This window comes from Poecilia latipinna, unplaced genomic scaffold (genome assembly GCF_001443285.1).
Source record: "Poecilia latipinna isolate Pla-1442-1.1 unplaced genomic scaffold, P_latipinna-1.0 Scaffold73, whole genome shotgun sequence".
Classification (NCBI taxonomy): domain Eukaryota; kingdom Metazoa; phylum Chordata; class Actinopteri; order Cyprinodontiformes; family Poeciliidae; genus Poecilia; species Poecilia latipinna.
Window position 1 is genome coordinate 282,201 of NW_015112689.1, and position 14,062 is coordinate 296,262.

At 42.0% G+C, this 14,062-nt stretch overlaps 3 protein-coding genes across 10 annotated transcripts in view; 2 read left to right on the top strand and 1 right to left on the bottom strand.

The window, feature by feature from the left end:
- ttbk2a (tau tubulin kinase 2a) overlaps positions 1 to 9,295 on the bottom strand; it is a 36,263-nt gene extending 26,968 nt beyond the window's left edge. The window contains exon 1 of one of the 4 annotated variants that reach the window (XM_015016467.1): positions 8,455 to 9,295. The gene's annotated coding sequence lies outside the window, so the exon portion shown is untranslated. Of the gene's footprint in view, positions 1 to 863; positions 1,920 to 8,454 lie in introns of those variants that run through there. The other 3 variants (XM_015016450.1, XM_015016457.1, XM_015016471.1) reach the window with 3 other exon arrangements.
- The window catches only part of LOC106935818 (transmembrane protein 62-like), a 29,572-nt gene that overhangs the window by 1,723 nt on the left and 13,787 nt on the right, over positions 1 to 14,062 (top strand). For 2 of the 4 annotated variants that reach the window (XM_015016510.1, XM_015016534.1), the window contains exons 2-6: positions 3,176 to 3,380; positions 3,896 to 4,007; positions 4,089 to 4,226; positions 5,503 to 5,548; positions 5,969 to 6,110. In XM_015016510.1, coding sequence (XP_014871996.1) covers positions 3,176 to 3,380; positions 3,896 to 4,007; positions 4,089 to 4,226; positions 5,503 to 5,548; positions 5,969 to 6,110 — 643 coding nt within the window. Of the gene's footprint in view, positions 1 to 2,812; positions 3,054 to 3,175; positions 3,381 to 3,895; positions 4,008 to 4,088; positions 4,227 to 5,502; positions 5,549 to 5,968; positions 6,111 to 14,062 lie in introns of those variants that run through there. The other 2 variants (XM_015016519.1, XM_015016525.1) reach the window with 2 other exon arrangements.
- On the top strand, positions 10,123 to 13,339 carry LOC106935853 (transmembrane protein 62-like). Of its 2 annotated transcripts, none has more exons than XM_015016556.1 (5): positions 10,123 to 10,388; positions 10,511 to 10,715; positions 11,227 to 11,338; positions 11,420 to 11,557; positions 12,911 to 13,339. In XM_015016556.1, exons 1-5 carry the CDS (start codon positions 10,300 to 10,302, stop codon positions 12,958 to 12,960), a joined length of 594 nt encoding a protein of 197 aa, XP_014872042.1. In that variant the 5' UTR covers positions 10,123 to 10,299; the 3' UTR covers positions 12,961 to 13,339. The 2 variants fall into 2 exon arrangements, with proteins under 2 accessions (XP_014872042.1, XP_014872048.1); XM_015016562.1 differs by having other exon boundaries at positions 10,125 to 10,354.

Here is a 14,062-nt window from a genome sequence, read left to right on the forward strand (position 1 = left end):
TGTTTCACAACAGGCAGCTGTGAAATTTTACTAATACATGCTACTATTCTGAATAAAAAAAATAAGAATACGCAAAATGTATAATGTAATCGATATTTATTATATCTATAATATATCTTTGAGTCTGCTTCTACTGAATGTCCTTCAGCCTGTAAAAACACTTCTTGCATAATTTTTGACACATTTCTAAGCTAACATTATCATAGTGATAACCCTGATAAATGTACACACAAAAGCATTATAGAGCATGTTAATAAATCATAATATGTAAAATGCTATTTGTTTATACAGGGAAAGTGTGGCTGGTGCCTTTAAATTGGGAGCTAGGTGAGGAGGGGGGGAACTCTACCTAAGGCCTTACAACACCTTGGGGCCGGCTCTGGAGGGTCAGACATGGATCTACACGTTTAGAAGCAACTAAAGAGCTGCATTTGGTTCGCTAAAACTACTGAAATAACAGATGTACGTAAAACAATAATAATAAACACAAACTAAAAAAAGGGGGGCGGGGGTGAGGGCCAACAGAAATCGCTCCGGTTTGTCTTTAATGTCCAGCTGCGCCATTTCATTTTCCCCTCATGCTGCGTCGAAAAATCCAAACTACCTCTCCTCCTTCTCCTGCGATGAACCAACCGGCTTTATTACGGAGAGCTGTTGCATGGCGAGGCTGGGTTGCTACAGCAGATTTACTCAGGCGCGTCCACAGGCCACGCAAACTCATCCTGCCGACCGTGCCGATGAGGTTAGCCTGACGCCGTGCAGGATAAACCCCACATGCTGCAGCGGCCGCTTGCAGTGGTGGAAACAACAGGCATAACCGCGAGAGGCGGAGAAGAAGAAGAAAAAAAAGAGGGGAACCTTACCTCGGCAATCCTTGATCCAAAGAAGAGCCGGGTGTGGTTACAAAATATCCTCAAGGTTTCGAAGCGGCGCGTACGACAACGAGAGGAATGCCATGACGCGCGGACCGTCCATGGGGATAGAGGGAGAGGGGAGGCGGTGTTGGCGTGATCGGAGGAAAAAAAAAAACAGAACCGGTGTGAGGGGAAATACTGTGTGTGTGTGTGTGTGTGGAGGGACGGGGAGAAAGGTCGTGCCGTTCCCTCTTCTGCTTGTCACCTCAGCATCTCGCTGCGAATCCGTGACGTGACAGCTCCTTGGTGGTCATCCGCTTTCCTGCGCGCGGCCCCGATCCGATCGCCCCTCGCAACAGCTCGGTCGCGCGCACGGGGAGACATTTAAAGCGCGCTGACAGTTTTACAGCTCCACGCACGCGCAGTAGATGGTCTGTTAAATACGCTTAGTATTACTATTTTTACGATTACTAATATCATTGTTATTATAAAAACCGCATTATCTAAACAGAAAATCCAGTGCATCTGATGAAATGATGCAATCGGTTTAATTTGGAAAAAGTGCAATTTTTTAAAAGACCACTAGAGGGAACCCGTGAGTTGAAGACTGCATCTGCAACGTCAGTATTAGATTTAGAAAATGTTTATCTGTGTGACCCATGCCTAACAGGAAAACTCTTTAATAAGTATTTGAGTCTTGCTGCTTATCATGTTAACGCGATTAACATAAATGTTATGATAAATATGACCTGTAGAAGTGAACATAGAAAGGGAAATTTTATTTTTAGTAAATTTAGATGCTTAAAGGCGATCCCATGTTCCACAGGTGTCTGTATTTTGGTCCTAACTGTGCAAATAAACTCCAGAACAAAAGTCAAAGGCCTTGTGAAGATGCTGCCTGAAGCTAGTAAGATGGTGTCAATTCGTAGTGTGTCCTGGGCTGAAAGGCCGTTCAGCGAGGAGGAAGCCATTACCCATTACTCCAAAAGAAAAAAAATAAATAAATAAAAAGCAGTTTTCAAACGCACACAGGGACAGAAATCTTCATTTTTGGAGATATCCTGGGAACAATATTACAAGTGTGAAATATAGGGTTGGCTGAATCAGGTTGTGGGTCTGAATCGTACAAGGAACTGGTGGACTTCATAAACCAGATGGCATCGTGAAGAAAGAACTGTATGTAAAAATATTGAAGCAACATTTAAAGACGTCAGCCACGTTTGGGTGCAAACAAGTCTTCCAAATGGACGATACCCTAAAAGAACGCAGGCAAAATTATAACAGTGGCTTAAGGACAATAAAGTCAATGTTTTTTCCCCATGGACACCACAAGACCCTGAGCTTTGTTGTGTATATATAATGAAATATAGAGAACTGAAAATTTTTTTGCTTTTGATTGTTTTGCTAAAGATTAATGTAGCTAACTTATTACATAACCTATAGGAGAGTGTAGGTCGTAAACATGGCGTGGACTGCATAATAATAAATGAATTGGACAGATATTATTTGGAAAGAGTAGAAATTGTGATTTTTAACAAACTAACCAAATTGCATCAAAGAACATCCTAGTTGATGCATTTACAGACAGAAAAAAAGAGTTTAAATGATCGGTAAAATAAATTAGTTGATCTGGATTACTGGCCGACTGATTATTAACATAACTTTTATTACTTACGGTTGTACTTTTGCTATGTTCTAAAACATAAACTATCATTGGCAAAATCGTTCGCAGTATTTTTTTTGTTTTAATCTTCAACAAATCCAAATGGTTTCCTCTGCTATACTCCCCTTGCCTTACTCATAGTGCTCATAAAATTGAAATACATCCACGTCCCAAAAATTTCCTCAAGCGGTAGTAAATTGATTAGATCTTAAGTAATTAATTTTTTCCCGAAGGTGAATTTTATTCGGAAGAGGGTCGCAGGTGGAGGCGATACTGAAAATAATGTCAGAGTGGGAGCTCCTGTTTTCACATAATCTCTGTTGTCTTGGTGGTGTCGTTTCCCCGCTAACCGGTTCAAGCTGTAGGAAGCTGGTAGGCAGCTAACAGCTGGATAAACCTCCGATATACTTCCTGTCTGTCCCTGAAGGCAGCCGAACGGAGCCGTGAATGAACCAAGCATCTCAATGCGTCTCCCGTGGCCGCGATGGCAGCAACAAAAACGGTCTGAGCCTTAGCTTTAGCCATGTAGCTAGCTGGTGTGTAATATCAATGTTGGTGTGATTCGTGCCCTCAGCTGTTTCCGCCGCCAGTAGCTAGCTTTTTTTTCCCTGTCCGGGACAGACGGCGGCAGCTAGCCCCCCTTTTCTCGCCACTACAGGAGGATGCTGAAGCTGTTCGGTGCGCTGGTTGTCCTCGGACTGGCTCTGGCGTTCATCACCTCTTGGGTGCTGGATAGCTATGACACGGCTTGGCACCCTAAACGCAGCATTCGGCACCCGAGTGCCAGTGATGGAGATGGACCTAAGGGAAGCTCTCCACCATTTCCCGGGGACGAGTTGAACAACATTTTCTGGTTTGTACAGGTGGGCTATCATTTTCTTTTTCCATTTTTTTTTTTTTTCAAGTGACAGTCCCCAGGATGAAGTCTAACCAAACCCCGTAATGCTTTAGTCTGAACATGATGCATGGATTTGGCTTTACGGAGCTAAAAACAGGCGTTGGTGGCTTTTTGAATGACTGACAGGGTCACTGACCACCGAAGTATTATGCCAGATAAAAAAGGTGATTCATCACCACAGCAGGTTGTGTTCAAACTTTGATATCTTGTTCTTTTCAGCTGACAGCAATGCCTTGCATAAGTATTCACACCTTTTATACCTTTTCATATTTTCTCACCGTCATAATACAAATTTCAGTCGGATTTAGATCTGGATTTTCACTGGTCCATTTCACCACATACGTGTTCTGATGATTATGATTGCAATGTGACAAAATTTGGAGGGAAAAACAAAAACACCAAGGGGTGTGAATACTTTTTTAAGGCACTGTGCACCATTTTATTTCTTTGTTTTCTTCCTATTTTTGTGTCCGGTCCAAGGTGTCGGACATTCACATCAGTCGGTTTCACGACCCAAAACGTATTCCGGATTTTGAGAAGTTCTGCACCCACACCATCGATGTGATCAAACCAGCTCTAGTGCTCGCGACAGGTAAAATCCCAGGAAGCATGTTCATGCAGTCATTTTCATACAGCCCAAAAAAGATGACCGTTTGTTGTTGTTTTTACTCAGGGGACCTGACAGATGCCAAAACAGAGAGCAAGGTGGGTTCCCTCCAGCACGAGGTGGAATGGCAGGCCTATCATAACGCCCTGAAGAAGTCGCGAGTGATGGAGCGCACCAAGTGGATCGATATTCGAGGAAATCATGGTTGGTAACCACAGCGCTGTTAAATGTTACCAAAAGCTTGCCGATTTATTGGGACAGCTCCTTATTTTGAGAGTTTACAAAAGTCTTTTTCTCAGGGATCAGAAGGGAGATTTTTTCTGACTCGGGCCATCTTCACCACCTTTTCAGAAAGCAGAAAATCCCCATCAATTTACTCGTACAGTTCCACACAGTCACTTTCGTTTTCAATTAAATTACATCCTGTTGAATCAGGGGTGTCAAACTCATTTCCACTTTGGGCCACGTCAAGATCATTGACGTCCTAAAGAGGGCGTCAATAATCTGGCTGTTGCAGAATTGATTGATGAAACTACCCATTAACAAACAGTTAAAATATAAATAAATAGCTTTCCCTGCATTCACCGAGACCCTCATATATTTAAATATTCATGAAAATGCTTTCGCACTGAATAAAATTTGGAACAATTAGAATCAATAAATTATTTGATTTGACATGAAATAAATATGAAATAATATTTAGGCATACAACTTATCTTGAAGGTTCTATTTATGTGGTTCTCCAAAGTCGAGAGGGCCGCATAAAATAGGTGTGGTGGGCCGGATTTGGCCTGCTGACCTTGAGTTTGACACCTTTTTGGTGTCTTAAATTAATGTATCCAAAATTAGGGCTTTAAAATATCTTAAAGTCATTACAGAAAATATAAGCTAGCTTTAAATACATAATCACAGCTCTTAGGTTATTCTTAGATTATTTAATCTTGTATATCCTATGTAGGTTTTTTTCTTGTGGGACTTTTCTTTGAAGCAAAAGTTTGAGTTGTGCCCAGACATCTTCACACCCCCCGTACTGTGAGGGAACAAGCTGCTAATACAACCTAGCTAATAGCTAGGCTAGCTATACACATACAATGCTAGCTATAGCTATAGCTAGCCTAGCTAGCATTAGCAGATAGCTAGCTGAATTTTTTGTGTCTATCTTGGGTGTGTGTAAGTTTATCAACAGTTAGCTGGATGATGTTTGTCTTAGCCACTGGCTCGCTTCTGTTGTCAACACATACAAGGCTACGTTCTTCTCTACAAAGAAGCTTGGCTGCCATGAGCCACACCAGAAATTTCACAGCTTTTTTTCCCCTAAAAAACAAAAAATCCAGTTGTTTTCTGCCCAATATAGGTCTTGAATTTTATTCATAATGATCTTAAAAAGTCTTACATTTGAGTTGTTGAAACTGGAAAAACCTTGTTAACTTATGTGTATTTGAGATGCTTCTCACTCTCTCCCGTTTTGTTTTGCTTACAGATGCCTTCAACATTATGTCTTTGGATAGCGTCAACAATTATTACAGGTTAGTAAATAATCAATATGCCACCGAATTCCTGCTCAACGTTGAGCTCAAGCATTCGCAGCATAAATCTGATCGATGTGCGTTGTCTTCGGTGCTCCTGAAACACGAGTCTCACCACATTGCAAGCAGATTAGAGTTCACATAGACCAAAATAGAACCCGAATCTACATGATCAGACTCTCACTGCGTTGCCTTTTGACAGTTATTATGCTTTATCGTTCCCTTGCATCCTCCCTTAATGTTGATTTGTCTCCTGCCTCCCTAATAATCCTTAATGTCCTGATTTTTCATCTGTGAGACGAGGCTAATTTATTTATTTAGAATGCATTAAATTATCTCTGAGGCTCAGGCTCCGAACAGGACCACCGTGCCGCCCTTCTGCTGCTGACTTCGCCTCTGCTTGTATTGTCCTCTTCCTAGAAAATACTCAGCCAATCAGAAAGTAGGCTCTTTTCATTATGTTCACACCACCCCGTTTGGTAACTACTCCTTCGTCTGTGTGGACGCCACCCTGACTCCTGGACCCAAACGGCCATACAATTTCTTCGGGATCCTCAATCAGGTAAGCTCTGTTTTTTTTTTTTAATGTCCTAATTTCTGATTGGAAAAAAAAAATTGCAAATGAGTGCTTTGAGCTTTTTAGTCAAATTGTATAATTTCATTCTTGTGAATTTAGGTCACCCATTAAAATGGGTAATAGAGGTGTAATTGCACGTGTGTTGGTAACCAGGCCCTCGTCAACATTACATCATCAAGTGGTGCACCGTATTATTTGAAATGGACTCAGCTTTGTAGAGCAGGAGCTGCTTTAACAAGGTTTTTGTCATTGAGAAATGACCTATTTTGAAAGATCCACCTTTTTATGTTGGAGGTTGTTTAAAAACGTTCATCCTTTCTGTCAGAACTGACCTACGTTTTGGAATAAAACCCTAAAACATGTTTGGTTTTCTATTCATGCAACTTTCTTAAGCATATTTGTAATTTAAAATAGCTAAATAGTAGAGATGTGCCGATCAGGTTTTTTCCTCCCGATACCGNGTTGGTCAATGTTTACTCTCGACAGTTGCACGGATCAGCAGCGATGGGGGATTAGAGTTGAGTTCATCTCAAGTTACATGCAGGCTCCCTTAGGAAGCAGCAGAATCACAGGGCTGCAGGTCGAGGCCATTAGACAGCAAACATGATCCCAGCTCATCGATTTTCATCTCAGATGGGTAAAAGAAACACAACATGCTGGTTAAAAAGCAATAAAGTAGAGTTTGGAGTAAAAAAAAAAGAAGGAAAAGAAACGAATTGAGCCTATGCAAAAATTTTCTGATGAATTGTAAGAAGAAATTGACAATCAGGATACTGCAGCAAAAATGAAGTGTCACCCAAATTGAATTTCAGACAATCTGTCCCCAGAACTGATCCACACATGGGTTTGACACTCAACATGCCATTTCCTGTGTTTTCAACAAGATTTATGTAAAAACGGTTTTCTTCTTCCCTACAACATTCACCCAATGACAAAAAGTACATGCATGTTGAATCAAATCAATAGGTCACTGTGTAGGCGTGGATCGATCGGTTCTTGTAAATGAATCCGCCGAGCCCATTTCCACTCATCCTGGAGCTTCTTCAGGACGGCGACCTCCATCTTTAGCACCTGTTTGGGCTGCTGGGCCGATTCCACCTTCAGCGCCACGCTGCCCCGCGTCAGCAGGTCCTGCGCCTCGTAGATCGCCGCCCCCTATCTTCGTTACTTGGGTTATAGAGGGAGGCAGACACCTCAAAAAGGGCAAAAGCAAACAGAACAACACTGGGACAGAAATGGGATTATGTTCAGAAAAGGCAATCTGACGATTTTATAGCAAGAAGATGATTTGTATTCAGATGGTATGTGAAAAAGAAAAAAATAGAGTATTATGATTTCAGTGGCCAAAGTGTTATTTTTGCAACTGGGAACAGCTGGATAGCATCTCAAAAGCTCAATAATACTTGATAGAAGTTGAAAAGGAGGTTTCATGGATGCAGAGCAGGACCAAAGAGTAGAAAGAGAGGAAGTTCTGACCATCTCTTCCATCCATCATAATAAAGGATGTGAAAAGTAACAATATGCAACCCATAAATCATCAGGTTGCAGTTTGCCCCAAGCCTTGAAGACACGGCCTTGGAATATGGCGCTCCAGTTAGATGAGACCAAATTGTAACTTTCTGGTCTACATGCAAAACCGTAGCTAGCTGTAAGCTAACACTGCATGACAATTACACCATCACGCAATGTCAAAACTGCTGTTCACAAAAGGCTTTAGAAGAACGATGCGCGCAGAATTTCAGTTTCTAGATGTGTAAACTTTTCCCATTGCAATGGATGTAAAGCGCTGTTTGACAAGATATTAGGACAGGGGGATGAATACAAATGCCCCCCACACTTTCAAGATTTCTGTTTGTAAACTATTCGGACAGAATTATGCACACCGTTGTGTCGGTGTATCCGAAATACATTAAGATTTAAAAAAAAAAAAAAACTTTTAAGCTTATGGTTTTAACCTGACGCCGTGCAGGATAAACCCCACATGCTGCAGCGGCGGTTTGCAGTGGTGGAAACAACAGGCATAACCGCGAGAGGCGGAGAAGAAAAAAAAAAGAGGGGAACCTTACCTGGGCAATCCTTGATCCAAAGAAGAGCCGGGTGTGGTTACAAAATATCCTCAAGGTTTCGAAGCGGCGCGTACGACATCGAGAGGAATGCCATGACGCGCGGACCGTCCATGGGGATAGAGGGAGAGGGGAGGCGGTGTTGGCGTGATCGGAGGAAAAAAAAAACAGAACCGGTGTGAGGGGAAATACTGTGTGTGTGTGTGTGTGTGTGTGTGTGTGTGTGGAGGGAGAAAGGTCGTGCCGTTCCCTCTTCTGCTTGTCACCTCAGCATCTCGCTGCGGATCCGTGACGTGACAGCTCCTTGGTGGTCATCCGCTTTCCTGCGCGCGGCCCCGATCCGATCGCCCCTCGCAACAGCTCGGTCGCGCGCACGGGGAGACATTTAAAGCGCGCTGACAGTTTTACAGCTCCACGCACGCGCAGTAGATGGTCTGTTAAATACGCTTAGTATTACTATTTTTACGATTACTAATATCATTGTTATTATAAAAACCGCATTATCTAAACAGAAAATCCAGTGCATCTGATGAAATGATGCAATCGGTTTAATTTGGAAAAAGTGCAATTTTTTAAAAGACCACTAGAGGGAACCCGTGAGTTGAAGACTGCATCTGCAACGTCAGTATTAGATTTAGAAAATGTTTATCTGTGTGACCCATGCCTAACAGGAAAACTCTTTAATAAGTATTTGAGTCTTGCTGCTTATCATGTTAACGCGATTAACATAAATGTTATGATAAATATGACCTGTAGAAGTGAACATAGAAAGGGAAATTTTATTTTTAGTAAATTTAGATGCTTAAAGGCGATCCCATGTTCCACAGGTGTCTGTATTTTGGTCCTAACTGTGCAAATAAACTCCAGAACAAAAGTCAAAGGCCTTGTGAAGATGCTGCCTGAAGCTAGTAAGATGGTGTCAATTCGTAGTGTGTCCTGGGCTGAAAGGCCGTTCAGCGAGGAGGAAGCCATTACCCATTACTCCAAAAGAAAAAAAATAAATAAATAAAAAGCAGTTTTCAAACGCACACAGGGACAGAAATCTTCATTTTTGGAGATATCCTGGGAACAATATTACAAGTGTGAAATATAGGGTTGGCTGAATCAGGTTGTGGGTCTGAATCGTACAAGGAACTGGTGGACTTCATAAACCAGATGGCATCGTGAAGAAAGAACTGTATGTAAAAATATTGAAGCAACATTTAAAGACGTCAGCCACGTTTGGGTGCAAACAAGTCTTCCAAATGGACGATACCCTAAAAGAACGCAGGCAAAATTATAACAGTGGCTTAAGGACAATAAAGTCAATGTTTTTTCCCCATGGACACCACAAGACCCTGAGCTTTGTTGTGTATATATAATGAAATATAGAGAACTGAAAATTTTTTTGCTTTTGATTGTTTTGCTAAAGATTAATGTAGCTAACTTATTACATAACCTATAGGAGAGTGTAGGTCGTAAACATGGCGTGGACTGCATAATAATAAATGAATTGGACAGATATTATTTGGAAAGAGTAGAAATTGTGATTTTTAACAAACTAACCAAATTGCATCAAAGAACATCCTAGTTGATGCATTTACAGACAGAAAAAAAGAGTTTAAATGATCGGTAAAATAAATTAGTTGATCTGGATTACTGGCCGACTGATTATTAACATAACTTTTATTACTTACGGTTGTACTTTTGCTATGTTCTAAAACATAAACTATCATTGGCAAAATCGTTCGCAGTATTTTTTTTGTTTTAATCTTCAACAAATCCAAATGGTTTCCTCTGCTATACTCCCCTTGCCTTACTCATAGTGCTCATAAAATTGAAATACATCCACGTCCCAAAAATTTCCTCAAGCGGTAGTAAATTGATTAGATCTTAAGTAATTAATTTTTTCCCGAAGGTGAATTTTATTCGGAAGAGGGTCGCAGGTGGAGGCGATACTGAAAATAATGTCAGAGTGGGAGCTCCTGTTTTCACATAATCTCTGTTGTCTTGGTGGTGTCGTTTCCCCGCTAACCGGTTCAAGCTGTAGGAAGCTGGTAGGCAGCTAACAGCTGGATAAACCTCCGATATACTTCCTGTCTGTCCCTGAAGGCAGCCGAACGGAGCCGTGAATGAACCAAGCATCTCAATGCGTCTCCCGTGGCCGCGATGGCAGCAACAAAAACGGTCTGAGCCTTAGCTTTAGCCATGTAGCTAGCTGGTGTGTAATATCAATGTTGGTGTGATTCGTGCCCTCAGCTGTTTCCGCCGCCAGTAGCTAGCTTTTTTTTCCCTGTCCGGGACAGACGGCGGCAGCTAGCCCCCCTTTTCTCGCCACTACAGGAGGATGCTGAAGCTGTTCGGTGCGCTGGTTGTCCTCGGACTGGCTCTGGCGTTCATCACCTCTTGGGTGCTGGATAGCTATGACACGGCTTGGCACCCTAAACGCAGCATTCGGCACCCGAGTGCCAGTGATGGAGATGGACCTAAGGGAAGCTCTCCACCATTTCCCGGGGACGAGTTGAACAACATTTTCTGGTTTGTACAGGTGGGCTATCATTTTCTTTTTCCATTTTTTTTCAAGTGACAGTCCCCAGGATGAAGTCTAACCAAACCCCGTAATGCTTTAGTCTGAACATGATGCATGGATTTGGCTTTACGGAGCTAAAAACAGGCGTTGGTGGCTTTTTGAATGACTGACAGGGTCACTGACCACCGAAGTATTATGCCAGATAAAAAAGGTGATTCATCACCACAGCAGGTTGTGTTCAAACTTTGATATCTTGTTCTTTTCAGCTGACAGCAATGCCTTGCATAAGTATTCACACCTTTTATACCTTTTCATATTTTCTCTCTATGATTATACAAATTTCAATCGGATTTAGGTCTGGATTTTCACTGGACCATTTTAACACATACGTGTTCTGATGATTATGGTTGTAATGTGACAAAATTTCAAAATTTTGGAGGGAAAAAACAAATACTTTTGAATACATTTTTAAGGCACTGTGCACCATTTTATTTCTTTGTTTTCTTCCTATTTTTGTGTCCGATCCAAGGTGTCGGACATTCACATCAGTCGGTTTCGCGACCCAAAACGCATTACAGATTTTGAGAAGTTCTGCACCCACACCATCGATGTGATCAAACCGGCTCTAGTGCTCGCGACAGGTAAAATCCCAGGAAGCATGTTCATGCAGTCATTTTCATACAGCCCAAAAAAGATGACCGTTTGTTGTTGTTTTTACTCAGGGGACCTGACAGATGCCAAAACAGAGAGCAAGGTGGGTTCCCTCCAGCACGAGGTGGAATGGCAGGCCTATCATAACGCCCTGAAGAAGTCGCGAGTGATGGAGCGCACCAAGTGGATCGATATTCGAGGAAATCATGGTTGGTAACCACAGCGCTGTTAAATGTTACCAAAAGCTTGCCGATTTATTGGGACAGCTCCTTATTTTGAGAGTTTACAAAAGTCTTTTTCTCAGGGATCAGAAGGGAGATTTTTTCTGACTCGGGCCATCTTCACCACCTTTTCAGAAAGCAGAAAATCCCTATTAATTTTCTCGTACAGTTCCACACAGTCACTTTCGTTTTCAATTAAATTACATCCTGTTGAATCAGGGGTGTCAAACTCATTTCCACTTTGGGCCACGTCAAGATCATTGACGTCCTAAAGAGGGCGTCAATAATCTGGCTGTTGCAGAATTGATTGATGAAACTACCCATTAACAAACAGTTAAAATATAAATAAATAGCTTTCCCTGCATTCACCGAGACCCTCATATATTTAAATATTCATGAAAATGCTTTCGCACTGAATAAAATTTGGAACAATTAGAATCAATAAATTATTTGATTTGACATGAAATAAATATGAAATAATATTTAGGCATACAACTTATCTTGAAGGTTCTATTTATGTGGTTCTCCAAAGTCGAGAGGGCCACATAAAATGGGTGTGGTGGGCCGGATTTGGCCTGCTGACCTTGAGTTTGACACCTTTGTGTTAAAAGGTGTCTTAAATTAATGTATCCAAACTTAAGGCTTTAAAATATCTTAAAGTCATTACAGAAAATATAAGCTAGCTTTAAATACATAATCACAGCTCTTAGGTTATTCTTAGATTATTTAATCTTGTATATTCTATGTAGGTTTTTTTCTTGTGGGACTTTTCTTTGTGGCAAAAGTTTGAGTTGTGCCCAGACATCTTCACACCCCCCGTACTGTGAGGGAACAAGCTGCTAATACAACCTAGCTAATAGCTAGGCTAGCTATAGCTATACCTAGCTAAGTATAGCTGCTAAAGTAGACTGCTACTTGCAGTCTACTGGTAGCAAGAATTAGCAGCATTAGCAAGTATTAGCAGCTAACTAGCTAGATTTTTTTGTGTCTATCTTGGGTGTGTGTAAGTTTATCAACAGTTAGCTGGATGATGTTTGTCTTAGCCACTGGCTCGCTTCTGTTGTCAACACATACAAGGCTACGTTCTTCTCTACAAAGAAGCTTGTGTCAAAGCGGCTGCCAACAGCCACCCCAGAAATTTCACAGCTTTGTTCCCCTGAAAAAACAAACAAGCAAACAAAAAAAATCCAGTTGTTTTCTGCCCAATATAGGTCTTGAATTTTATTCATAATGATCTTAAAAAGTCTTACATTTGAGTTAGTGAAACTGGAAAAAACCTCGTGTTAACTTATGTGTGTTTTGAGATACTTCTCACTCTCTCCCGTTTCGTTTTGCTTACAGATGCCTTCAACATTATGTCTTTGGATAGCGTCAACAATTATTACAGGTGAGTAAATAATCAATATGCCACCGAATTCCTGCTCAATGTTGAGCTCAAGCATTCGCAGCATGAATCTGATCAGTGTGTGTTGCGTCTTCGGAGCGGTCTCGCCGCATTGCAATCCGATTAGAGTTCACATAGACCAGGGGTGCCCAAAGTCGGTCCTCGAGGGCCGGCATCCTGCACGTTTTAGTTCTCTTCCTGTATATAGGACTGGCCCTGCACAGACAGCTCATTCAAAAACTCACACCCTCTTCCTCGCTACCAATGAGCAAGGAGGGTGGCTTGGTGAGACACTCACTCATGCTACTCCAGAGAACCGGGGTTACGAAAGTAACCTGTATAAATACTCCTGCAGCGGTCTTGCCGCCGTTCACTTTCAACCAGCAGCTCCCGGAAAAAAAGGCTGCCGTACTCATTTTAAGGATGCTTATTGGTCCCCCCCAAAATCGATGAGTACCCGGGCATTATCATTAATCAATAAAATCCCCCACGGGCCGAACTTGAAAATTGGACGTTATGCTGCTAACACTTAGCTTTCGTCAACAACTCAGAGGCGGAAGTGAGAGCTACGCGTAACGCAAATAATGTCCCGGCCGGAACACGGTGTGCTAAATGATAAAACATAAATTAACGAAGCTTCGAGGCAGGACAATTTTCCTCAAGGAATATTAATAACTGAGGAATCGTTTCAGCCCCACACTCATGCTACTCGGAAAACCGGGGTTACAGAAGTAAAGTAACCAGTTCTATATTGGTCTATGTCAGGGGTGCCCAAAGTCGGTCCTCGAGGGCCGGCATCCTGCATGTTTTAGTTCTCTCCCTGGTTTAACGCACCTGGATCAGATGATAACTCGTTAGAAGGCCTAAGAGGAACATTGACAAGCGGAAAAGGTTGTCAACTACCACCAGGTAGGTGGGACACGCCCCCTCTCCCTGCCACTGACAGACTTATCCCCTGCCAATCAAGGCCGGTGGAGCATGATTGGAGCCCAGGGCGTTCCCATAGTGAGACACGAAACGAATGCTATGAAAAGCAACCCGAATCTACATGATCAGACTCTCACTGCGTTGCCTTTTGACAGTTATTATGCTTTATCGTTCCCTTGCAT

Bases quoted from the DNA above. Each gene is read 5' to 3' on its own strand.
- LOC106935853 (XM_015016556.1), top strand. From the start codon at position 10,300: ATGAACCAAGCATCTCAATGCGTCTCCCGTGGCCGCGATGGCAGCAAC. The intron at 10,716-11,226 runs GTGGGCTATCAT...GTCCGATCCAAG, and splicing joins ACATTTTCTGGTTTGTACAG to GTGTCGGACATTCACATCAG. The intron at 11,558-12,910 runs GTTGGTAACCAC...TTTTGCTTACAG, and splicing joins CGATATTCGAGGAAATCATG to ATGCCTTCAACATTATGTCT.